The following is a 24,715-nucleotide window of genomic DNA, read 5'->3' as shown; positions in this document are numbered from 1 at the left end:
CTTCCACCGCCCGGCCCCGGCCCCCGCCGCCCTTTGTGTGCCCCGGTGGGGCGGGGAAGGGGTTTCATCCCGACTTCCCCCCGAGTTTTCCGCTTCTCCCCTCTTTTCCCCCTCCCGGGCCGCTGGGCCGGGCGGTGACCGGTCGCCTTGTGCTCCCCCGCAGATCGTTCCCCCGAAGGAGTGGAAGCCGCGTCGGTGTTACGACGACATCGACGAGCTCGTCATCCCAGCGCCCATCCAGCAGGTGGTGACGGGGCAGTCCGGCCTCTTCACGCAGTACAACATCCAGAAGAAGGCCATGACGGTCCGGGAGTTCAGGAGGATCGCCAACAGCGACAAGTAGGTCTTGCGTCCGCCTCGCCCCGCCGGTGGTTCCTGCCGGAGTTCCCTCCCGTAGCCCCAATTCCCCCGGGGCCGGGTCCTGGCTACCGACGGGTGCCTCTGTGAGGCCTGGATGTAGGGCCCTGGGCAGGCGGGGTGTGCCTGTCAAACTGGCTGTGCCGAGGGGGACCGTTGTCGCTCTGTGTCACCTGGCAGAGGACGCCTAGTGCGGGAGGAACTTAGTGTTTCCGCTGCCGGCTCCTGCCTGCCTTCTCCTCAGTAGCCACACCATCCCAACTTTTGCCTAGACCTTCGGAAATTTTTACTGAGCGGTAGAGAAGGGAACCTTCTTGACGTGAGAAAGGAGATGGAGAAGAGATGGCTTTAAAAGGAGTTTAACCAAAAGAGCCTTTGAAATAACTATTTTGAAACGACGTTGGAATTCCCAGCTGCAGTCAGTCTGCTGAAGCTTATGTTGTCTTGCTCGAGCAGTATGCATCAGATATCTTAAGATTCTGTTTCTCTAATACAATAACTTAATGAAAATGACTCCCTTACGCTATATATGTAATTGTCTAAAACATATGTCCATATACACGCACACATTAAGTAGGTGTTAGAGCCTAAATTTGATCCCCCGGTGCTGCACAAAGAGGCCAGTATATAGTTAGCAGGGAATGGATATCAAGAGCAGATATTTTGTTGGTAAACGACCGTGCTTGGCCACTTTACTACCAGGGGAGTCTGGAAATGTTTGTTACTTCTGCAGTGGCAGAAAATTTTGGGTTGTTTTTTTTTTTCCAAGTTGTTTTTTATATCCTTTCTGGTTTTGACTACATCCTTCCTTGCTAAGTAGCAACAAGTAGAAAATGAAATTGTTGTGACTAGAGAGAGGTGCACAAAGAAAGCAAAAATGAAAGTAAACTGAGAAGTGGAGGAAAGTAATTTTCTTCCTGATCCTTTGTTCCCAAATCTCACAGGAACGGGGCTGTGGCTGCTCTTGCTGCTGTTCTGGGAGGTAGGGGTCTGGCTGATGACAGGCATTAAGTATTTTTATTGTAACTTTGATTCTTTAAGTGGTGGAAAAGGTTGGTTTAGACTTGTCAAACTGCAGAGTCTTTAGTATCTTTGTTGGTTTTTTCAGATACTGCACACCCCGCTACACAGACTTTGAAGACCTCGAGCGAAAGTACTGGAAGAACCTTACGTTCAACGCCCCTATCTACGGTGCCGATGTTAATGGCACGCTTTATGACAAGGTGAGAAAACTGTTTTGGTTTTCAAGTGATGGTTATCCTCGTATATTGCATGCCATAAATACTAATGTAGCATTTGACTCTTAACTTTCGGAAAGAGTTAATGATAGCCTTAGCTCCAGCTTCTAGAGTGGGCAGGAAAACAATAAACCATATGTTCATACCATACTCTCCATTTAACCCAGGTAGTTAAAGGAGAGTAATAGAGATAATGTTCTAAGGGGCCTCCGTTAGAGCGTCAGCGTAATACAGTTTAGTTCAAAAAAGCAAAAATTGCTGTTGCATAAGTGTTGCTTTTATACTGCTTTGTCCTGAAAGGCGTGTGGGAGTTGGAAGTGTTGATCACTGAATACGCACAGCTTTGGTATCCACTAGTGCACATGTTTTCCTGGGACAGCTCTGTAGCCATTTTGTGTTAGGATGCTAAGCATTAGGAAAGGGTATGCAGTCTACTTGCTAGTCTCCTAAATTGTGATGATTTACTCTTTTAAAAACTATGTTTAGAATGAAAAGTGTTTCTGTTCTAGAGGGTTCAGATATCAGCTCAGGTTTGCTCAGGTTTTAGTTCTCTGCTCTGTAAAGTCTGTAGCTTCATGATTATCTCTCCTTCCTAATCATTATGTTGGATGATAACTTTTTTTTTTCCCCCTCCATAAAGGTAGGTAGTAAACAATCAGTATATAGCTAACATCATGGGAAACTTTTGGTTTAGGTGAACTAGCTTATGCTTTGAGCTGTACCAGTAGATGGTTTGTCTTGATGTGCCGTTCCACAAGGGCCTGATAGCTTTTGCAACTGTTGTCTTGTTTTGTGCTTCTGTTCTTTGTAAAGCCTTTTTAACGTGAGGCTTGTGTTTTGCAGCATGTGGATGCGTGGAACATTGGCAGATTGAACACAATCCTGGATATTGTGGAGAATGAAAGCGGCATAACCATTGAAGGAGTGAATACTCCTTACCTATATTTTGGCATGTGGAAAACTTCCTTTGCTTGGCATACCGAGGACATGGATCTCTACAGTATTAATTACTTGCATTTTGGGGAACCCAAGTCATGGTAAGATTTCTCTTAGAGAAGTTTTTAGATGTAGAAAAACACCACCATAAAATATTGGAGTCAAAGTTGTGACGTTAGAAGAATTGACTAAAGGAATTGCCATTCCTCCAATCTTGCACTGCAGTTGTATCTGATGACAGGAACAATCTGATGACAAGAAACCTGTAAGGAACTACAAAGCATCATGTGTCCTCAGTAGCATTTGTTTGATTACCTTCTAGAAAATCTATTTGCTGTCCTGATGTAAAGAGTTCTTCAGAGTTATAATATAGGGTGGATGTTCTCTGCTGCAATAGGGCCACAACTTGGAAAACTTGCTTATGATTCCTGAAGCTCTAAAATGACCATACAGAGGTAATGTGCCTGTTGTCACATAGGCCCTAGGAGAACAGGCAATTTTTAACAGACTTCAAAATGTAGCTATTTATCATAGATCTAAAAGCAGGCTAGTGGATCTTGCTGAGTGGTTCATCCAGTGTCTGAGCTTTCATGATTGTTTTTAGGGGAGGCTCCCAAATTTTTCTGAAGCATGGGTTGCATTTTAAGAGTGAATCATTCCCTTCTGTTCACAAATAAATTTCTCAAGCAACTTCAACAATTGTTTCCATGGCAGTTTTGTTGGAAGCTAGTATTTTTGGCTGCCTTCTAGTACAACTTTGAAGTCAAAAATAATAGCTAGCGCCATGTGACCAGTGAACAACCCCATGCAGTGACAATATCGTGGGAACATGAAACAGAATAGTTCAGTCTGATAAACCTTTTGGCCATTTTTTCTTTTACAGTAGTATATGGAAGAAGTTAATTTTGCTGGTACCTTAGTCTGATTTATTTAACAAGGAACTTCATCAAGAATATAGCACTCTATTCCAGAGCGAAAGAAAGCAAAGTAGGTGGGTTTATTATTGTAGTCAAGCCAACTGGGAGTTTTGCAGTGTCCATAAAAGATGTGTAAGGAGGGAGAGATGTAACCCAAAAGAGCAGGCTGCAGGTTGTGCAGCTTTTGGCTCTCGATTTTTCTTGGGATAGAAATGTAAAAGTCCTTGATAAAGAGTCCTTTGAAAGAGACAGTGTAAAGATGGACGATTTATTTAATTTTTTAAGTAATTCATCCCGTGATACCCATTTATGATTTGTTTGATTATGTCAAACTTTGGGATTTTGTCATGTCACTTGAACTTAACAGACTTGTTCTTAATGACTGCAGGTACTCGATCCCTCCAGAGCATGGGAAGCGACTGGAGAGACTCGCAAAAGGTAATCGAGCAATTCATGTCCCGCGTTTTGCAGAAGGTGGGATGGATGGCCTCAGCAGGTTTCAGCTCTTTTAGAGTATGATATGCCTGTAACATCTATAAGAGCACAGGCTGGCATGACTGAACTGATAATTTGCCTTTTAGAATATAGTTTATATTACTTCTGAGTGTTTAAAATATACACACAAGAGAAATGTCACATTACAAATAATGCACTTGTTGTCTGCCCAGCCTTTAATGAAATAATCCTTGACTATTGATTGTTAGAACTGGAAAGTTATAGCCAAGGGAAGATCCTTCTGTGTGGTCTTTCTCATGCTCTTTCAAACTGACATCTGTTAAAGATAAATCTCCAGGAGTTGTCCTTTCTTTTCAGTACGCAAGCTAGCACACTTCAAATAAAGAGGTCAATACTTGTAGGGCTAGGAAAAAATACTGCATAGTAACTTCTCCTAAAACTTACTGAAAAATTCATTTAGTTCACAGCAGAACAATAACATCTCTCCTTGCTTTTATTTTAAACAGGTTTCTTTCCAGGAAGTGCCCAAAGCTGTGAAGCGTTTCTCCGTCACAAGATGACCCTCATCTCTCCATCAATTCTGAAGAAATATGGCATCCCATTTGATAAGGTGTAGAAAAGTAATCACGGTTATAGTAGCTCAGTATCACAGCAGCCAATGGCAGATGCTGAGAGAGGAAAACAGGAACAGGGAGGACATAAGGCAGCCCTTTCCTGCTGTACCTCCATTTATCTGGCAGTTGGAGTCTGAAAGAGTTTGAGACAGGAAAATCTGTCAAGAAAAAGCTCTCTCTTCTGAGATTTTTTTTTTTTTTTTAAACTTCAAACTATAACAACATCCTGTGTTAGAATAACTTCACTCCTTGGCTACATATTCAGTGAAGAGAGATTGTTCTTTTTTTTTGTTTTAGACTTGTCCCCTACTAATTTTGTTTGTTGTGATCTGCTTCCTTCATAGAAAATATGGGGTTTTTCCTATTTTTTTTTTTTCATTACATTAATAACTTTATAGACTTCTTACTTTCTCAGGTGATAGCCTGCCACTTGCCCTCCATACACACACGCATTGAAGATCTAGGCTTTGAGTCCATATTTAGATGTACAGTCACATTTGCTTGGGCAGCTGGAGGGTTTTGTTGTCATGAACCTTTGTTAGACAGTGGGGAAGTGTTGAAGAGCAGCCGGGGAAGGGTGACTGAGAGTTGTAGGTGATAATGAACAGCAAAAGAAAACAGTAGTAAATTTCCAAGTTGTGGGTGGATAGAAATTTTACTTGGCCTTAGATACTGTTCAGCCAAACCTGTAGCTGTTACAGATAAGTATCTTTATGACCTTCAGATAGCTTGTTACTGAGTATTTCATTGTATAACCACTTCTGTGCATTTTGACCAGTTGTGTTTTAGTAAAAACTGTTGAGTGTTGCTTTCCAGTAAACAGACACTTAGCATAAGTAGGAGGATAGCAAAGATAGGTATCAAGCCTATCCATTGCAGCAAGTAACTCCAACCACCATCTGTGGGTGGGGGTTTCAGATGCGCTGCATGAGGGATGTGGGAGCTCCTTTTATTCAGACCCACTGAGTAGACTCTTAAGTTGTGAATAACAGTGCGGTGTCTCCATTGTCTTCTAGGTGACACAGGAGGCTGGAGAGTTCATGATAACCTTTCCTTATAGCTATCATGCTGGCTTTAATCATGGCTTTAACTGTGCTGAATCTACCAACTTTGCTACTCTTCGGTGGATCGAGTATGGGAAGCAGTCTGTACTGGTAAGTGGTCTGTTGCCATCCTGTTGCGTACAAATAACCTGAATGAGTGCCTAATGTTCTGCTCCTCATTAAGCCCTGAATGTTTGTCTGAAGGGAGTGAATTCAGTGTTTAGTCCGTTTAAGATGTGATGTTTGCTTTCTGATACGGTAACAATGTTTAGTCAGCCTCCTGTTTCCTGTCCTCCTTTCAGCTATGGGTAGCATATAACGTGGTTTTTAGCTTTGTATAGATCAAGTGAGGCTTCAAAGAAAAGTAGCGACCTGGTTGTCTTCCCAAAGATGAAAGGGTGTGCTTGGTCTCATCGGTATTTTGACTCATCAGTATTGAGTTTGATATTTTAAACATTATTCATTGACCGTTTAGCCTGGAAGTATGAGTTTGGTAACTTAAGTCACTTACCAAGGTATCTTGGCTGAACCTTTAGACTGGGTTGTGTTATGTCCCTGTAGAGGTGCCTTACAAACACGGGTTATGTTTTCAGAAGTTACGTTGGAAGTGAATGATTTGAAGCAGTAGTTGTAACCATGCCCAGGTGAGGGGAACATCTACTGCTCTGGGTAGGCTCAGAGTTTCCCATTATGGTCCCTGGTTTTGCTAGCTGTTTTTGTATGAGCTCATTTTAGAACAGTCAGCTTCTACTAGCAACTCTGTAAGTAGGCTGGTGAGCTTTCTTAGTTATCATGATAACATCTGGTTTTCTGTTTTGTGTTTTTGCTGGCTTTTCTGCCCAGTTTTTAGTAACTTACTATATGTTCTTTATATTTCTCGGGAAAGAATTGAGAATTCTGAGGCTTAACTGTGTGTAAATGTGGGGTTTTTTCCTCCAATTCAGCTTCTGAAAGCAAAGTGGTACAGAAATGCAAAGTAGAATTGTTGAGTATGTGGCCTTACTTGAATATTTTTTGTGACTTCAGTGCTCGTGTCGGAAGGACATGGTGAAGATCTCCATGGATGTGTTTGTGAGGAAGTACCAGCCAGATCGTTACAAGCTTTGGAAAGCTGGGAAGGACGTGACTGTCATTGACCATACTCTACCAACCCCAGAGGCAGCAGAGTTTCTTAAAGGGGATCTCATGCAAAAAGTCAAGAATGGGAAACAATGTGCTGAGGAAATGGAAACGGGAGAGACATGTAAAGAGGAGGTGGACGGGGATGAGACAAAAAGGTAGTGCTTTATACAGTCCTCTGCTTTTCTGTTGGATTATTATAAATTGGACCCATTGAATGTTTGCCATTCTGATAGAACAACAGTAGTCAGAGTTAGCAATAATTTTTTGGGGAGTAGGGTTTACTCTTTTTTTACTTTTTTGAGTCCACGTTGATCATGGTCTGTGGTAGCCAGGAAATGCACCAGCCTGGAAGGTAATTCTTCATCTTTGGACAGACATCCAAAGCCTGGATTGAAAGTGTGCACCATATACTGGGAAGCCAGAATTAAAAAAGGGTGTCTTGGGATCATGGGACAGGACTTGCTATCAAATTCTGGTACTATCGGTACTGTAACATCAGTGTGCAGTTCCTGGTTGCTGAAGGTGGACAGGCTAATCATCTTACATTTTGCAGTTAAGTATTTTTCAGCCAGTGTCAGCTCCTATTCCTAAAGCTGTCGTTGGTGGTTGGTTTTTTTTTTTGTTGTTGTTGTTTTGGTTTGTTTTGGGGTTGGTTTGGGATTTCTGTTTAGGATAAAGAATGCCTGGCTAGAACATAGCTGCCTAATACATGATTAACAGGTGCTGAGGAGTCATCCCTAAGGATTCTGACAGTGCTTCTGTAAAGGCAAAGAAAACACTTCAGAATAATTTGGAAATTATTTGGCTTGCTAGATGCTGTCTCATAAGACATTGATCCAAACCAGGCTGTATTTTGTGCGTTCAGACAGAAATTAAACACGCTCGACATGTTTGGTAACCTGACATATGGATTTGTCTTGTGCAGCGTCCCCAGGCACCGCATCGGAACAAAAAGGCACAGGGTCTGCCTGGAAGTGCCGCAGGAGGTGAGCGAGAGCGAGGCCTTCCCCAAGGAGGAGCTGAGCTCCATGCAGTATGAAGCAGACATGGCAGAGTCTCATGAGAGACCTACGAGTGAACTTGTGCAGCAAGGTGAACAGAAGCTCAAGCCTCCAGGTAACTGTGTGTCAAGCTTTATCCTGCTAGGAGGGGACAGGGTATTACTCCTCAGGGAGAGAAGCTGCTAGAGCTGAATCTGGGGCACTCTTTCATATGATACTGGCTGGTAGGATGTTGTCCAAAAAAGCAGACACTAGTTTTTCAGAGCCATGGCAAACACTTCAGAAATTTACTGTCATAAGACTTGAGATATTACCATTTGATTTTTTTCAAGACCAAAGAGTGCATCCAAAACAATTTAGGTTGTACTCTTTAGTTAAATTTGTCTGCCATTTCTGCCACTGGCTTGAGTAAATGATGGAACCACTGCTTGAACTGTTATCTCTTGTGGCTTATGCATAACTCTCCGGTGAGAATTCTATTAAAAAAAAATGTTGGGAGAGAAGAAAGCTGTAGGCAGTCGTCCTGTAGGTGCTTCAATGCCTGACTGACCAGGTAGGTCATGGGGATTAAAGGAGACAAGAAGTATTGCATGAGACTTGCTTAAGAACTGGGTGTTTCTAGCTTTTGGCTTCTACTCTTTTTATTTTGCCTGCCTGCATACAGAAACGGATGCCTCAGTAGTCTAAGGTCCTCCGTATCCCTGTTGAGTAATGCAACCTGTTTATAGAAATTGCTTAGTAAAACACATGCATGCTTCCTGGTCGCGTGGGTCTGGTATGCTGTATAGATGTTTTATTTTTAATTTTGCAACAAGTAGGCTGGAGGAAAACTAGTGTGGCATGTAATGAGTAGGTTATCCTTCCTCTTAAGGGAGGAGCAAGAGGCCTATGGAACAATATAGGAACAGGGCAAACATATGTGATGCCCCCCCTCTAGTATTTTGTTTCCCAGCTCTTTGCAGCTTGTGTTTAGTAATATTCTATTGGTTTGTGGGTTTTTATTTCTCCTAAGTCTCCCATGAACACTTAGAACCTCTTACCCACAGTGTCATGTGGCCTGGAGTTGGGCTGTTCAGCTACACTGTATAAAGGATCATCTCTCATTATTTTGAACTCTATATCTGCTGGTTTTGTTTGACATACCCTAGTTCTTGTACTGGAAGAGGCAATGAGTAGATGCTTTTATTCTCTCTCTCTAAGCCACCCATGATTTTATAGGTGTTTGAATTAATGATCTACTATTTACATGACTTAATGTTGTTTTTTGTGGAGTAGTTTGCTTTCCTGTTTGGCTTTGTGCAAATGATTGCACAAATGTTCTCTCTGCTGCCCAGACTTCACAAAACATTAGTATATCCTTTCTTCTAGATCGTGTAGACTCAGCCAAATTTGAAGAACTGAAAACGGTGAAGCTTGAGGAGGAAGAAGAGGAAGAGCAAGAAGCAGCTGCGTTGGATCTGTCCATTTCACATGTTTCAAACTCCACTTCAGTTTCGAAGATTTCGAAGCAGGGTGCAGCTTCCAGGACTCAGCCCGGCTCGCCTGCCCAGTCTGCTGCTTCTGACTCTGAAGCCACCGAGCTGTTGGCAAAACGAACTCCTCCTGGGCCAGCTGGGGTGCTCACAGTCCACAGCTACGCTAAAGGGGATGCCAGCGGCTCTGACAACGAACAGACTTCAGGAAAGAAAGCCAGTGCCACCGCCAGCATGAATGAACAGGAACTGGCAGAGGTATGAATGGCAAGAGAACTGAAAGCCTAAGGGCTGTATTACCTGGTCACGGATTTGCTGTGACACAGCTTCCTATCTGTGCAGATTAAGTTTTGCTTCCACTGGTGTTTGCACAGCAGGTTGCTTAGCTGTTAATGTGGTCTTTTAGTACCTATGGGTTTTTCTAACCAAACAAGAGCTAACATGAAAGTTTTTTACTCTTACCTCTTATAGAAAACAAGGAGATCCCTTGTTTTAAGAACTTCTCGGAATTATTTAAGTGCTTTAACGGAAAGGGTAGCTTGGTGGTTCTGATGTGGTAGTGTGACAGGCTGACTCAGGTCCTTTTATAGTAATAGACACCTATTTGTACCTAAAATGAATCTGGTTCAATCCAACCTTTGTTATGAGAACATTGATATGTTTGAGGGTGGTTTTTTTAGTATAGAATCATACACGTATGCACATCGGTGTGTCCCTTTTAAAAAAAGAATGAAGGAACAAAAATTATTGGTTGGCAGAATGTAAATCTGAGTGTTTAAGAGCTGCCAATGAATTTTTTGTTAGACAAACGAAGGGAAGGCTGTAATAGTTAAAATTTTACCTGGTGGTATCTTTTCAAATTATTTTGTTTCCCTTTTTAAATCTGTGTTTAGAGAGTGGGAGGCCAATAATGGTTATGTCTTCAAAATTCAGGAATTACAGAAACCGAACAGCAAATGGGCAAATCTGTTGATGATTAGGCTGAAACTGAGAATTCTCTTGGATGTTTAAAGTAAAGAAGTTCCATTGCTGATACTGGTGTCTTCATTCCATACTCCCCACAGGGAAAAGGTGAAATTTTGTATGGGTGTAGGTCGTTTTCCCCAGTGTGGTGTATTTCAAAACAAATTTTTCACCAGATGGTAACTGGGAATGTTAATTCCATTTGAATAAAAGCATTTCTATTCCTTAAAAGGTTTATATCCAAGTCTTTGTACAAGATCAGAGATAATTATTATCATGCTCTCTTCTGGCTTCTTTTTTGAAAAGAAGAGATTTTAAAAGATGTAAGATGCATTTAATCTAAGATATGCTTCTGATCTTGAAGGAATAACAGATTAAAGGGGGGAAAAAAAGCGGGTGTTAGGGAGGAGAGGAGGTTCTTATCTACTGAGAGACTTCCTGGGCTGTTAAAGTCATTGCCTTTATTGCCTCGCTTGTCAGGCTAGTAGTAATTTTGTCCCTGTGTCACTTTTTTACATAAGGTTGAGGGAAGAAGAAATAACTATTGTGTAGTCTCCTTCTTCCAGTCTGTCTGGAAATACACAATTTCAAGTAATAAACAGAGAGAGTTAAAGTTTCCTTCATTTGAAATAAGCCTGTTATTTACAGAGGTCATCGGCATCTCAAACTTTTTTTTATTATTATTGTTTTTTTTGTTTTAAATTTGGAATTTAAGTTAACACCCAAACTGAGAATTTCTCCAGAATGCATGAGACTTCTTTTCTTGGTTCTTCTAAGTTGAACCATTCTGTCTCTTACATGATTCTTTTATAAACAGACTTGCAAATAGCTACACTGGGACCTGTGAAAAATCTCTTTTCTAAAGGCTCAGCAGAGCTAGTACAGCTCTATCTGGTTTTCCCTAACAAAAATGCTGCAAGCAGTTCTTTCAAAAACTTGGCTAGTTTAGAGGTGAAGTTAGTTTGTTAGAAAAAAAATAAAATAAAATGGAAACGTGTGCATTTTATGGTGGATTCTTTAAGTTCAAAATAAGCTCCTGTAAAAATTGTATCAAAAGGACATGTGCTGGTTGACTGCTGAATTGCTTCTCCTTGCCCAGGTAGCGAAGGAGTACATAAGATCAATGAAGGAGAGTAAGAAGTCCAAGGGTCGTCGCCAGCCATTGAGCAAGCTCCCACGCCATCACCCGCTCTTGGTTAAAGACTGCATCAGTGATGATGGTAAGTAAGCCTTGTTTCTCTGGGAGACTGTAGAGAGGGTCTCAGCTTCTGTGGACAGTGTGGGGTATTCCATGAAGTAACTGGCAATAAACAGGAGTCAGCAAGTAACACCTCTGCATCCTAGACAAGGTGCTTATTTCATTTTTTTTTTGTGCTTGCATCATTAAACTTTTTTTCTCGAATGGTGTTGTCTTTCTTCCCTGTTCCATTCTTTGGAAAATCACAACTCTGAAAGGAAAATTAAACCAGTACCAGAGACTGTCGCACAATTGCATCTGCCTTAAACATTCCAGTAATTGATGTAAATATTCATGATTTTAAAAAATAGCCAAAAACACGCTTCCAGATTCTTTGGCTGACAGCCTTAGTCTCGATGTAATTTGGAGCGTGCTTTTCACACCCAATAAGCCTATCTTGTGTCTTGATTAGTAGAAGCTCTTCAAAAGGAGACCAAGTTACTGGCTCCCATCACCCTTCAGTTTGATTTCTGGCAGTCTTTCTTTCATCTCCTTTCATAACTTCTTCCCTTATTTAGGTTCATTTGCAAGAAGGGTATCTATAAAAGGACACATAATCACTGGGTTAATGATCTCTTATCGCAGAAGCATCAGAGCAACTAACTCCTGAAGAAGAGGCTGAGGAGACAGAAGCATGGGCCAAGCCACTTAGCCAGCTGTGGCAGAATCGTCCACCAAATTTTGAGGCTGAAAAAGAATACAATCGGACCATGGCTCAGCAGTCTCCTTACTGTGCTGTTTGTATGCTCTTCCAGACGTATCAGGTATGTACACCATGCCTGTTAATGTTAGGGTAGAGATAACTGAAGAGGTTGCCAGTGTGATGCATGGTTTTTAAAATGTCATTTTGCATATTGCCAGTTAACAAAAGCTGTATCAGTGTTTCAGCCTTCCCGATGAAGTGTTCCAGGAGAGCACAACTTGGTTGACCCTCAGCACACCTGTGCTGAACTGCCTGTGGGCTCCCAGGGCCTTGCTCAGCTGCTTAGCAGAAGCTTTTTTGTTCTGTGGCTTTTGCTCAAACCACAGAATGGAGCTTGAATGTTGCTGGAGCTGACCATAAAAATCTCACTTCTCTTTTCTAGGCTGACACCATCTCTTCTACACTTTTTTTTTAAAAAACTCTTCAAGTCCACTCATAGAATGTGGTCTTTGGGGAGCTGGCAAGGAGGAAAACCTTTTACTTAAAAGGATTTGGGGTTGTGTTTGTGGATAGCATAGGTAGAAAGCTGCCTTTGCTTGGAGAGTATCCATGTGGACAGTAGCTATGGCATGTGCACATGTGCTTTAACGAAGTGTGGCTGTAGCAATGCACAGCTTGGGATGGGCTCCAGAACCCCTTCGTCATGTTGACTAAATGCTTAGACAGGAGTCCCACTCTGAATTTTTTGCTGTACCTAAGCTACCTAATTTTGAGCTAGCTTGAATAGTTGATTGCTTGTTCTACCTGCAACTTAGAGATAGTTTGCCCCTTCCCATACGCTAAGAGTATTTGATTCATTTGAGATCACTGTATGATTATGGTGGCTCTAGAAACATGTTAACTACAGTTTTGGAGTTAAAGACCTCACATTTTTGTTAAGGGTTTGTATTGCATATTGTTCTGAATTTCCACAAAAGCCATACTCCACAGTTTCTGTTCAGTCTTGCTATTTCTTTTTGAGAGTAGGTTCTTGTTAGGACTGGAAATTCTACATAGAGTACGTGGGGATTTCACTACTGCTGACAGTGTATAAAGTTAATGATTTGAGGACGGTTTAAGTTCTGTTTACATTTAAAACTCAAAAAAGAAGCTATGAAGCAGAAAACTCTAGGTGGAGGTTTTCAAATGTCTGTCCGCACCAGGCAGTGAAGCAGAAAGTCTTCCAGGATTTGAGTTGTGGTTAGGGTCCTTGTTCCAACTTCGGAAAGTCTATAGCAAATCTGGGAACTCACTTCAGTTACCCATTCAAATAAAAAATTGGCACCAAATGCCAGACAAATAATCACTTTTCATTTGTGAAGAAAAGTATCTAGCTGCTTGGAAAAAAAAGTTGTATTTTCTTCAACTTTGGTATACATTTCCCTCAGTCATTTAGTCTTTTGCTTGACATGCAACATACAGTGTAAATCAGTAAGTTTTACAGAATCTGTGAATAAACAAGACTTGTTGAAAACATGTTAATTTCCTTCCAGCTGTGATCCTTACCTGCACTTCTTTTCATACCTTTTGATGCACTGCAGGAGGGACAGTGCAGCTTCATTCTGCAATTTTTGCTAATAATTTTTTTAAAAGATTAGGCAAGCTACTTTTGTGATGGCCTGTGAGGTACAAAAGATGGTTTGAAAGGCTTTTTAAAGAGAGAGATTCATTTCTATTTAGGTGTTAAGAAGGGTAACTTGAATGGAAGCATATATCTGTAAACTTTACAAGTAATTGCTGTTTGGTTTGACATTGGTTAAGATTAATAAATTACAAAAGATTAGCCTGAAAGTCTGCTGAGCTTGAAGTGGGAAACCGCACTTCTAATCTGCTTGTTTCCCAGGAACAAATTAGTTTCAAAGCCCATTAGACCTGTGCAGAACTACACTAGGAAAAAATAATGGGGATTGTAGTAGGACTGTGTGTGATCACAGTCCTTCCATACTGAAGTAGGATAAATGTGCAGTGTTGGATAGCGGGTTATGATCCTCTGTATTAGGGGGTGGGGGGAAATGCAGCAGAGTTGTTGCCTGTAGGGCATGAGGTGGGTTTGATGATTCCATCTCTTCTGTCAGAAGAGATGCTGTTTGATGTGTGTCTTGTTGCTTGTTAGAAGGATGCAGTTCAAACCTTACATTCAGCCATTTGAGTAGAAAATAATTTGATTCCGAAGCTGCAGTAGCTGAGGATTTTATAAACTTAAATATAATTTCACCTAAGCTACTAACTCTTAAATCCAGTTAAAGAAAGAATGTATGGAATAATGGGTGAGTAAAGATGATATGAGACAGTTTTACCTGTAAAACTTAAATTCCCTATCCATCCCTTACAGGCAGAGTGTGGAGGAAGCAGTCAAAACTCTGGCGTAACTCCAGCTGCCGTGGATGGGAAGATCCGAACCAAACCCCTGATTCCTGAAATGTGCTTTACCACAACTGGCAGTAGCACTGACCTCAATCTTTCAACCCCCTATTTAGAAGAAGATGGAACCAGCGTACTCATCACCTGCAAGAACTGCCACGTCTGTGTTCATGCAAGTGAGTGCATCTAGATTTAACCCTAAACTCTGGTGTTCTCCGTAGCAGGCCTGTACATCATAGCAAGCCTCTATCAGACTGTTTAATGTACAAATAGAACGAAGTTCGGCCCATATTGAGTGCTATATACTTGAATGCTGGCCATTGAAATACAGAGTTGGCTGCATGGATAAATTCAAATATATAGCATCACCCTGAGGTTCATTGATTTTAATTCCTGCTTTACTTCCGGGCCCTGGGGGAATGGGTTTGAGTTTGGGTAAGCTCTTAAGTGGGATATGTCTGTTCTAGGTTGTTATGGTGTATCCCCTGACAAGGCCACTGAAGACTGGATGTGCTCAAGGTGTACAGAAAATGCCTTAGAAGAGGTAAAGTTTCTCATAAGATTCTCACAGGTGGAAGTCTGGTACATCTGGGAACTTGGATACAAAGTTCATTTCCATAATGTGGTGGTGGTTGTTTTTATTTTTATTCTCTCCTGTAAAAAGAAGGTAATTTAGAGAATATTTAGGAGCGGGTCTCTTGTATATGGGTACTTTTTAATTATTGCAAAGCTGCCAAAAATCACTTGAGTCATAGGGAAGGTGTTCTACATGAATGTGGAAATAGCTCCATTGTCTGTCTTAATTCATGGTAGCTACTATTTCTAAAAGTAACTTCAGTTTGTAACTAGGGAGGTGTGCACATGTGAAGAAGACAAGAAGAATGGGATTTCCTCAAAAAGCTATATAGATTCTAGATGAGCAGAATGGGTCAACCTTTTAAATTTTATTGGCTCATGTTTGTTCCACATTCTTTTACACATCCTCAAAGGATATAGAGTATTGCTGTAGTAAAAGGAACCCATAACAAATTGAATAAGTCTTCAGTGGTAGGTCAGTTTGCCTTCCACAGACTTGGAGTCTGTATTTGTTGCCGTAAAGGCAGTAGCTTTTGAGAGCTAAACGGCTGATCTGTACCAGGTAGTTAGCTCTCTTCTGACAGTGAAACCTTTTTCTTCCTTGGACGTGCATTTTGAGGAGGAAGTTCTGAAGCAAGTGTACTGCTCTGGACTTCACTCTTTCAGCTAATGCTTTCTTCCTTGTGCCAGGATTGCTGTTTGTGTTCATTACGAGGAGGAGCACTGCAGAGAGCCAATGATGACAAGTGAGTGTTCCAGATTTTTTGATCTTAAGGGAGAAGCTCAATTTCTAGGTAGTTGAGGGTAAGCTTTTAAAGCCAGTGTCTGCATTTGGTGTAAAGGAGTGACCAGCAACACCTTTTACACTTTGGGTTACTGGGGGGTGGAAGGGGAGCTAATGTAAAGTGTGTTGACTGTGTTCACATGCAGCAGTCATCATCTCTTCAGGTAATACCTCACTCTCATTCTCTTGACAGTAACTGTTAATTGCTTTGTATTTTATAGTGCAGAGGTGTAATGTGCAGAGTTATAATGTACCATATGAAATGAAGGTTCCTGATGAGATGACGTCTCTTGGTGCCTTCTCACAGAGGATTTTGATTTCTCCATATAATGCATGGCCGCAGTGAAGAACAAGGGCAACCATAGCTTTAAATGGCACCACATATTGAAATTCAATTTTGTGGATGTCATAAGGAGCCTCAGCCTCTTGGTCATGGTCTCAAAACTAATTCAGTAGTGACTGAGCAGTTGCTATAGGTCAGGTTTGTGAAGGAATAAAGCTATCAGGCAGGCTTTTATAATGCAGGTATGCAACCAGCACAAGCCACACTAAATTGCCCTCCTGTTAAGCCCGTTAGAGATAGATAAGAATTATGAAGAAGTCTTGGTTTTGCCCTGCCTGTACCCTGTTACTAGCAGTAGGAAAGATGATTATACTGCTAGTTCTCAGTTCTCATTTATCGTGGCAAACTTCAACAGAACTGTATTTACTTAGACTCCAAAGTGTCCCCTGTTAGCCTAATGGTATTAATTTCTTTTTCCCCCTCTTCTGTCCTGACAGGTGGGTTCATGTGATGTGTGCTGTAGCTGTACTGGAGGCAAAATTTGTGAACATTGCAGAGCGGAGTCCTGTAGATGTTGGCAAAATCCCCCTGCAACGTTTCAGGCTGGTAAGGATCACCTGTGCTTCACTATTTGGGTTTCAAAGTGTCTCTCCAGTCTGTTCAAAATCTGGGACACTTCGCTTATCCCTTCAAACTCAAATTGTCTCCTCTCCAGACTGAACAATTTAATCTGCTCTGTTCTTTGTATGGGAAATATCGACTGTCCCTTTTGCCATTTTTTGAACCTTCCCTTGTTCTGGTATATGTTTATTCGGATGAGGAGCCAGCAAGAGGGCCACAGTTTTCAGTTTGTGGCAAATGGCATTTATGCAGTGGTGTAATGCCAGTACTTGTTTTGTTTGTTATTTTTCTAATCCCTAGTATTTAACTTGCTGTATTGACTGCTGTTGATCCCTGAGATGCTTCAAGATATGTGAGGCATTTGTATGATGCGTGAATGCCTTCAGCAAGAAAGCAACTGTACTTAACTCCTCTTAACAGCTTGGTATTGAGGGGGAAATGATTTAAAGTCCTTTGCATATTCTAGTATACTAGAGATAACATTCTTTTCCTACAACAGACCCAATTTTACCTGTTAACTTCTGTTTTCTACCCATTATTCTAATCTTGATTCGTGTCTTGTGTAGCTTAATAGCCAAGTGCTGAAAGACCCTTTCAACTTCTGTAGGCTGATTTAATCCAATATCTCCAGTTGCTGGCATCCTTGGGTGGAATGCTTTGTGCATATTGAGCTGGTATATTTTTTGTCTATGGGGTTCCTTTAAATTCGTGAATTATTGCCTTGTTATAAGCTAGAACCAGTAGTCTTCTGCTTCTTTTTGATCAGAGAATGGCAGTGCTCTCAGAGATTAAATGTCACAGTATTAGACTCTTACACCAGTTAGCCCTTTGTGTGGGGTAAAAGCTAGTACCGACCAGTAACCTCTAGTTTCCTGCCCACAGAAATGCATCTTCTGCAAGAAACGAAGAAAGAGAATTGCAGGTTGCTGTGTACAGTGCTCACATGGTCGGTGTCCCACATCCTTTCATGTCAGCTGTGCCCAAGCAGCAGGAGTCATGATGCAGCCTGATGACTGGCCATTTGTGGTCTTCATTACCTGCTTCAGGCATAAGATTCCATCTCAGGCAGAGGTGAGTAGGTGTGTGATTCCTAGGATTTGAACTGCAGTATCTTGGAGAGACTGAAAAGTTTTAGATTAAGTGATTCTTTTAAAACTTCATTGAAGGCTTGGCTCTCTCACAGTGTTCAGTGTAATCTAACGGTGTTGATCTTGGATTTTGATCTCAACCTTGCTGTTGCTCTGAGTGATCTTAGTCAGGTGCTTTATTGTATTTTGCTTTGCAGCCCAGAGGGACTGAGAGCATTACACCCCTCCTGGAGCTGTTGTAATGAGGAATAATATTGGAGTTTATGCTGTGATACTTACTGTGCAGGGTTAGTGCTGGGACTGCAGCAGGATGCATGAGTGTTCATATGTTTTTCATGTTTAAGTGATCGATTAGTTTATAAAGTTCCCATGTGTAGACCCTTTAGCCATCAAACCCACAACAATCTGTTAGAGAATATTTACTGTAGAGGCCTTGCATTGCCCGGAAGAATGAAAGCTTAATTTACTAAGTAAATTAAGGACAGCAGCATCTAATAGATTAGGCTCTAAGCATTTGAATTGGCAGAGGCAGAACTTTTCTCGTGCTGATGATGGCTTGAGTAGAGTTACTCACCTGAGTGAAATATTTTGCTTCCTTGCCAGCACTGGAGCTATGTCCTCAACACGTTCTTTATTGAGTCATTGTGTAAAAAGTGATTTTTTTAATTAATTTTTTTTTCTCTTCTCAGCGAGCTAAAGCTGCACTCCAGGATCTGTCACCTGGACAGATAGTCATCAGCAAGCACAAGAATGGTCGCTTCTATCAATGTGAAGTGGTCAGCCTTGCAAAGGAGACTTTCTACGAGGTCAACTTCGATGATGGTTCCTTCAGTGATAACCTGTATCCAGAGGACATTGTGGTATGTTATGCAGTGGGAGTCTGGCTCCGGCAGAGGGCACATGATGCGAGTCAGTTCTTGCTGCTGCAGAGCAGACACACCAGGGATTTGGTAATTGTTCCAACCCTAGGTCATGTTGTGGCTGAGATGTGTTGCAAGATGGCCTTAAGGGTGTTACGTGAGACTGACTTAGCTGAGGGCACACAGGAACAGGTGTAACAGGGAGCACAGCTAACCTTTGGCTGTTCAGCACTGGTAGGTCTGAAAGAAAACTTGCTGATTCTTGCATACCGTTCCTGCATGAAGTACTTTGAAGTTGGGCCCACTGTTGGGATTTAAATACAGATGACATAGATGGATGTCTCTCAGCCTGGTTCTCCATCCCTAAAATGGAGTAATTGTTGGGGTGGTGTGCGACGTGACTGGGATGGACTCCTGGTGGTTTGCTGGATCTTCACAAAAGGAAGCTGCTTACCCTTCTCCTTGTCTCCCACCTTCTTCCTTTATGCTGTAGAGTCGAGACTGTCTTCAGTTAGGTCCCCCTGCTGAAGGGGAAGTTGTGCAGGTGAGATGGACAGATGGACAAGTTTATGGAGCCAAGTTTGTCGCATCACATGCCATCCAGATGTACCAGGTACAGAATTGTTGTCTGAAAAGTTATCATTCCTAACAAGCTGATCGTATTAACAGGGCTGTTCTTAAAGCCAGCAGAGCTATAGGGGAGTCATGCTTAAACACTTCAGGGGAAGTTACCTGGGGTTCTCAGCAATGCCAGATGCTGGTAACAGTTGCTGGAGTTAAGAGCAAAGTGGTTGCTTACAGCTCTACTTGTGTCTGGCTACCTACTTGAAAATGTCAGCTTCTGAAAAATTGCTGGTCTGCAATTCCTCAGGAATGGAGTCTGCTGTAGATTAAACTACTTAAAATAAGTTTAGTTTTGCTTTTCTCTGTTTACAAGGCATGATGCACTCTCACTACACTTCCAAAGGGATGGGTGTTCAGGCCGTATTAAAGTCACCAGCCAGACTGTCTTGTCAGGTGATACAGGAATATCCCAAACCTGCTGGCCTGCTTTTACTGTCATGGGATTGGTGAAGGATTGGTTAAAGTCTGTTGCAATGTTCATACATGTATACATATCTTATAAAATGCAAGTGGTAGAAGATTATTTCATGAGAGAGGCCTCTGTGAGAAGGAAAAGGCAAGTTTTGGGTAGCTGTGGGAGGGTTCTAACTTCTGAGACTTCTGGAAGAACAACTTCTGTTTTTCTTCTAGGTGGAATTTGAAGATGGGTCACAGCTGATGGTGAAAAGGGATGATGTGTATACTCTTGACGAGGAGCTTCCTAAGAGAGTGAAGTCAAGGCTGGTAGGTCAACAGGGTGCAAACTTCTACTGTAGAAGCTCGTTTAACTTAATTTGTTCTTGAAGAGCAAGCTGAGTGCACGGCAGCAAAAGATTGCAATCTGATGCTGTCCTCAGTTGTTGCAAAGCTTGGTGATTGATTGGGCTACAAAAGCAAAGTTCTATCTTGCTCTGGAGAGACTTTAATTCTCCTTCTGCAGAGATGGAAGTTTATAGCACAGAGTCACTGCTTGGGACAGCAGGTTAATATCCTTTCATAAGCTTCATTGTCTATTCCAATTGCAAGCAATGGCCAAGTTCCTTCACTTACCCTCTGTTCTGGGAAGCTCTCAGTAGGGTGGCATCAAGAGAGTTGGCCGTTTTATAAAACTATAAAATGATTCAGGTGGGAAGGGATCTCTGCAGGTCTCTGCTCCAGACCCCTGTTCCAAGCAGGGGTAACTTTGAAGTCAGCCAATTAATTACTCAAGGCTTTCTCCAGTCAAGTTTTGATGATCTCTAAGAATTAAGATCCCACAACCCCTTTGGGTCCCTGTTCTGTTGCTTTATTGCTTCCTGCTATAAAAAACATAACTATGGGCAGCAAGCAGTAGCATATCCTGCTTTAGAGCGTGATCATGCACAGCCTAATGCAGACCCTGTTGGCAGGCACACAGGATGTTAGAGGTTTAAGAAAGAATGTGTCGTAGCTGAATCCTGTGACCAGGTGTTTAAACATTCCTACTCCATAAGGCACAAAATGTACTAGACTGCTTGAAAGTTGAAACAGATGAACATATTTATTTCTTTAAGAAAGTAATTGTGAAATTAAATTAGCTACTCAGTTAAATTTGAAACCTGTGATTCTTTGGATGTCTGATTACACTTCACTTAAATTGATTCCCAGACTTTTAAATCCAGTTTCTGAGATATTTTTCTTGTGTTTGGTCAGTTTTTGAAGAGGTCTGAATGTTCCTAAGTGTCCTGACTTGGTTCTTTCTTACATGCAGTGGGAGGATGTGGAGGCAGGGATTCGATCTGTTTTCTAGTGACTAACTCTGGTTTTTCTCTTAGTCCATAGCGTCAGATATGCGCTTCACAGAGATCTTCGCAGAGAAGGAGGTCAGACAAGAGAGGAAGAGACAGAGAGTGATCAATTCACGCTACCGTGAAGATTACATTGAACCTGCGTTGTACCGGGCCATCATGGAGTAAGCCCTGCCTGTGGCAGAGGGTGAAGATGCCCACCTCCCCAAGGATTTCAATGCTCCAGTACAACAGGCCATATTTGGATGCTTCGAATCCAGGGTTTTTTTGTTTTGTTTTTTAAGGAAGCTAAAAAGCTGATGCTCTGCAGTAGCTGAAAGGCAGCTGTTGGATAGTGAAACAGATCCCATTTGCTGAAGCTGATGCCTGCAGACTCCTGGTCTGAAGTTGGGTCCTTACTGAATAAGCCAGCTTGGGGGTGTTGCTTTCATCTCATCAAGCAGTCTTGCTTTTTTATTAGAGACAATTTTGACAGGTGGCAAACTCTTTTGGGAGTTGTAGCCAGGAATCTTGGCAGCTGCAGAATAGTACATTCTGTTGTTTTAATTGAATAATATTCCTGATTTTGGGAGTCTCCCTGGTGACCACACCTGGGCTTTAGCAGGCAGTATTACTGGTGCTTGAAATTGAACCTTTTTTTAATTATATATTTATATCCATCTTTTTGTCGCAAGCAGCTTCAGTCTCTTGTTTCTCAGCACCTCCTTTCTGAGGGTTGAGCTGTAGGCTGTTCAGATCCAAGCAGACAGGAGGTGCTTGTGTGAACAGGTGAAATGTGAAATTGAATCCTATAGGACAAATTATTTAACCCTCCATTTAATATTTTTGTTCTGATACTTGTTTTGACTTAATCATAAGTTTAACTGTAATAGTACGTGCCTCAGAATCAGTGAAATCTGTCTGAGCCCTGCACAGTGCAGCCTTCTAACAAGAATAAGAATTCAGCTCCCAATAGACTTTCAGCTCCCAAAGAGTTTCTTTTGAGTTTCTCCCCACCCCCTCTAAGGCAATAATGACCAAAGGGACAGAGTCCTAACTCTCCCTTCTTGAAATCCAAGCATCACAGTATTGGGGATAACAGGGCAGCGGTGTCTGAAGCAGTGCAGTACCTCTCCTGTGACAGCACTGTCTGTCATGTGGCCGCAGGCTTTTGCTTACAGCAGCTAATATTGGGTCTGAGACAGATAAAGCATGCACTGAACTGTATGTATTACTGAAAGGCTGCGCAGCGCTCTTCTGAAGCAGGAGTGCTGCTCTGGTGCTGTCTGGCAAAGGTTTCCGCAGCATTTTTATGGAGTATTAGTAGGGCGTATCTCAGTTGTGTTGGAAGGACCTCGGTAACCCAGCAATAGGAAGCTGAGTTAAGCTGGGTAGTAGGTGTTCCTGGAAGATGTGCCGACTTGCTCCTAGTAATTTAAGCATTAACACACCACAGTTAGGAGCTGTGTAAATATGTGTTCCTTTCCCATTCTGTAGGAAAGGGATTTTAGGCTGTGGAGCAGATTGGCTGCCTTCTTTTTGCATGGAATGATGGGGTGACTTTCCTGCTGGAGAAAATTATGGTTACATATTCTCCAGAAACAGTTCAAGAGGAGAATTTTCTAGTGAAACAGACCTAATGCATCCCTGCTTCTATAGGGACATGGCAATGTGTCTGCAAAGTCTGGATTTGTAACTTTTTTTCCTTTTGTTACATAGGAACGCTATAAACCAAACTCTCCTGAAACCCCGGTGCATTGATTTGTGATTAGCAATAAAATGTAGTATTGTGTAGTGATACAACTCTTGATCAGAAAAGAAATAAACTACAACTTTTATAAAGAAAATCTTACTTATCCCTACATTTTTATAGGGTCAGGAGGCTTGATATGAGTAGCAAAGATTTGCACAACCGCTGTTTTGCATAGAGGTATTCTGGCCCATTTTTGTGGTGGAATACATTATTCATCAGTATTGGAAGGATTAAACGGATTCTGAAAGGAGATAGTGGCTTTCCTTTGGGCTTTGGTTTGTTGTTTTGGTTTTTTTTTGTTGTTTTTTTTTTTACATGTCTAAAACTCCTGGTCTCAGGGTATTAAATTGCTTTCTGATGAGTGGGATAGTTGGCTTGATAAAAATTGGGATGTATTAAGACCGGAGTCTAGTAGCTGCAGGTACTCTGGTCTAGGCAATAGGAATGAAATTGCACTTTGATGTCTCAGCTTGTACGTAAGCCTCTTGGAAGTGAGGTGCCGTGAGAAAGCGTGGAGGAGAGCTGGCAGGGCCTTAACAAACTTGCCTCTGTTGTGTCAGCATATCTTAATGTTTGGTATCAACTTCTCATAGACTGAACACTACCTGGGTATTACTCAAAAACATATTCTTCATATCATCTGTCATTCTCCCTACGGAGAAAAGGTGCCTGTGTTCAGGCTTTCTTCCCAAACTGCCAGATAACTTAAATGCACCTTTTAGGTGCCACGTGCTAGATGTGCTGCAAACACCTGGCTCAACAGCTTCATCCTAAAGTGATGACCTAGTACGGAACAGCTGCATTTGTTTGGATTGGTGGTGTTCAACTGCAGCAGGTTTTGCCACCCACCTCTAACAGTACTGACTGACTTTTGAGAGATCTTATGCTTAGCATTTGTTCTGGAAGAGGAGTTTTGTTACGCTACATTTTCTGCGGGCTCCAGATTTGCTCTTGTCAGTTGGCTGCACTGTGTCGGAAACCGCTGCCGTTGTGCACTCTGAGACAAAGGGCCTTCCCAATTTTTCCATCAGTTCTTGTGCTGCATCGTTCAAATGTGAGCGTGCTTTACCTACTGCAGTGATTGAACTGCATTTTGGCTTCTCTCCATGAACTTAAAATTGGTGACCCTGATGTTTGAGGAGTTTATATTATTTAACTTTGCAAAAATAATTGGTTTTATGGCTTGAAGGTAGCAATAAAAGCTCTGTACAGAGCAGCTGTCTTAAAGGTACATATGCTTTCAGTTACCTGTACTTTGGTTTTGATTGATAATAATTTTCTCCAGTGGTTTGTTTTTGAAATTGTATTTATCCCTGTTACAGCAGCATTCCAGTGAGGGCAAGGTGCTGCCAGAGTATCAACTAGGCAGGTGCTTCTTGAATGTGTTCAGTAGGAAATCACGCTTAATGTGCCCCATGGGAGCTCTGATGACCCTGCATTAGGTCCATTGCATGTGATGCTGCAGGCAGTAGACCTCCTTACTTCACTTTTCATGAAGCTTCCATCTGTGACTGGTTCAGGTTGGACCCATAAAAAGTGTTTTTAGTATAAACAAATAGTGGCTTGCCCTTAATTCAAGGATGAGCTTGCCAAGCCAGTGATTACTTTTTATAAGGTTTAAAAAGGTGACCGTGTTCTTTGTAAAGCACCTGATTGCAGTTATGTTTCTGCTCATGGCCGGACTTCTAGGAGAGCTCTTTCTCCATCAGCAGACCCCAGAGGAAGTACCGTCGGTAGTAGGACCTATTTTTCTTTCCCCTTCTCTCTCTTCCCGGTGTTTTGAGCTGGGTTGAACTGATTCTGCACTGTTTGAGGAGCATAGCCACATATCCCAAGGCTTCCAATGCATCTCTGTTCTTCCATTCTCTAACTGGGCTCCTGTTGTCTGACATGTCTGCAGTTGTGCTTGTTTTTTTAATGCAAACATGGGATGAAATCAAGACTCTGGTAGCCTGTATGTTGTTTTCAATTTGATCAAGTAATAAATCTAATTTCAAAATGGA

The 24,715-nt window shown here is 41.8% G+C and overlaps 1 protein-coding gene across 1 annotated transcript; it reads left to right on the top strand.

Moving 5' to 3' along the window:
• Nucleotides 1–167: 167 nt before the first annotated feature.
• Nucleotides 168–24,715, top strand: KDM4A (lysine (K)-specific demethylase 4A). Its single transcript, XM_014939363.1, has 20 exons — nucleotides 168–339; nucleotides 1,466–1,580; nucleotides 2,439–2,632; nucleotides 3,837–3,886; nucleotides 4,411–4,514; nucleotides 5,535–5,672; nucleotides 6,588–6,838; nucleotides 7,609–7,799; nucleotides 9,053–9,414; nucleotides 11,219–11,339; nucleotides 11,942–12,120; nucleotides 14,371–14,575; nucleotides 14,867–14,943; nucleotides 15,666–15,721; nucleotides 16,540–16,648; nucleotides 17,546–17,734; nucleotides 18,441–18,611; nucleotides 19,105–19,224; nucleotides 19,866–19,958; nucleotides 21,008–24,715. The coding sequence occupies exons 1-20, from the start codon at nucleotides 299–301 to the stop codon at nucleotides 21,146–21,148; spliced, it is 2,907 nt and encodes a 968-aa protein (XP_014794849.1). The 5' UTR covers nucleotides 168–298; the 3' UTR covers nucleotides 21,149–24,715.

Source organism: Calidris pugnax, unplaced genomic scaffold (genome assembly GCF_001431845.1).
Source record: "Calidris pugnax isolate Ruff unplaced genomic scaffold, ASM143184v1 scaffold18, whole genome shotgun sequence".
Lineage (NCBI taxonomy): Eukaryota > Metazoa > Chordata > Aves > Charadriiformes > Scolopacidae > Calidris > Calidris pugnax.
Note: the sequence above shows the minus strand (reverse complement) of the source record. Positions and strands in the feature narration are given on the sequence as shown.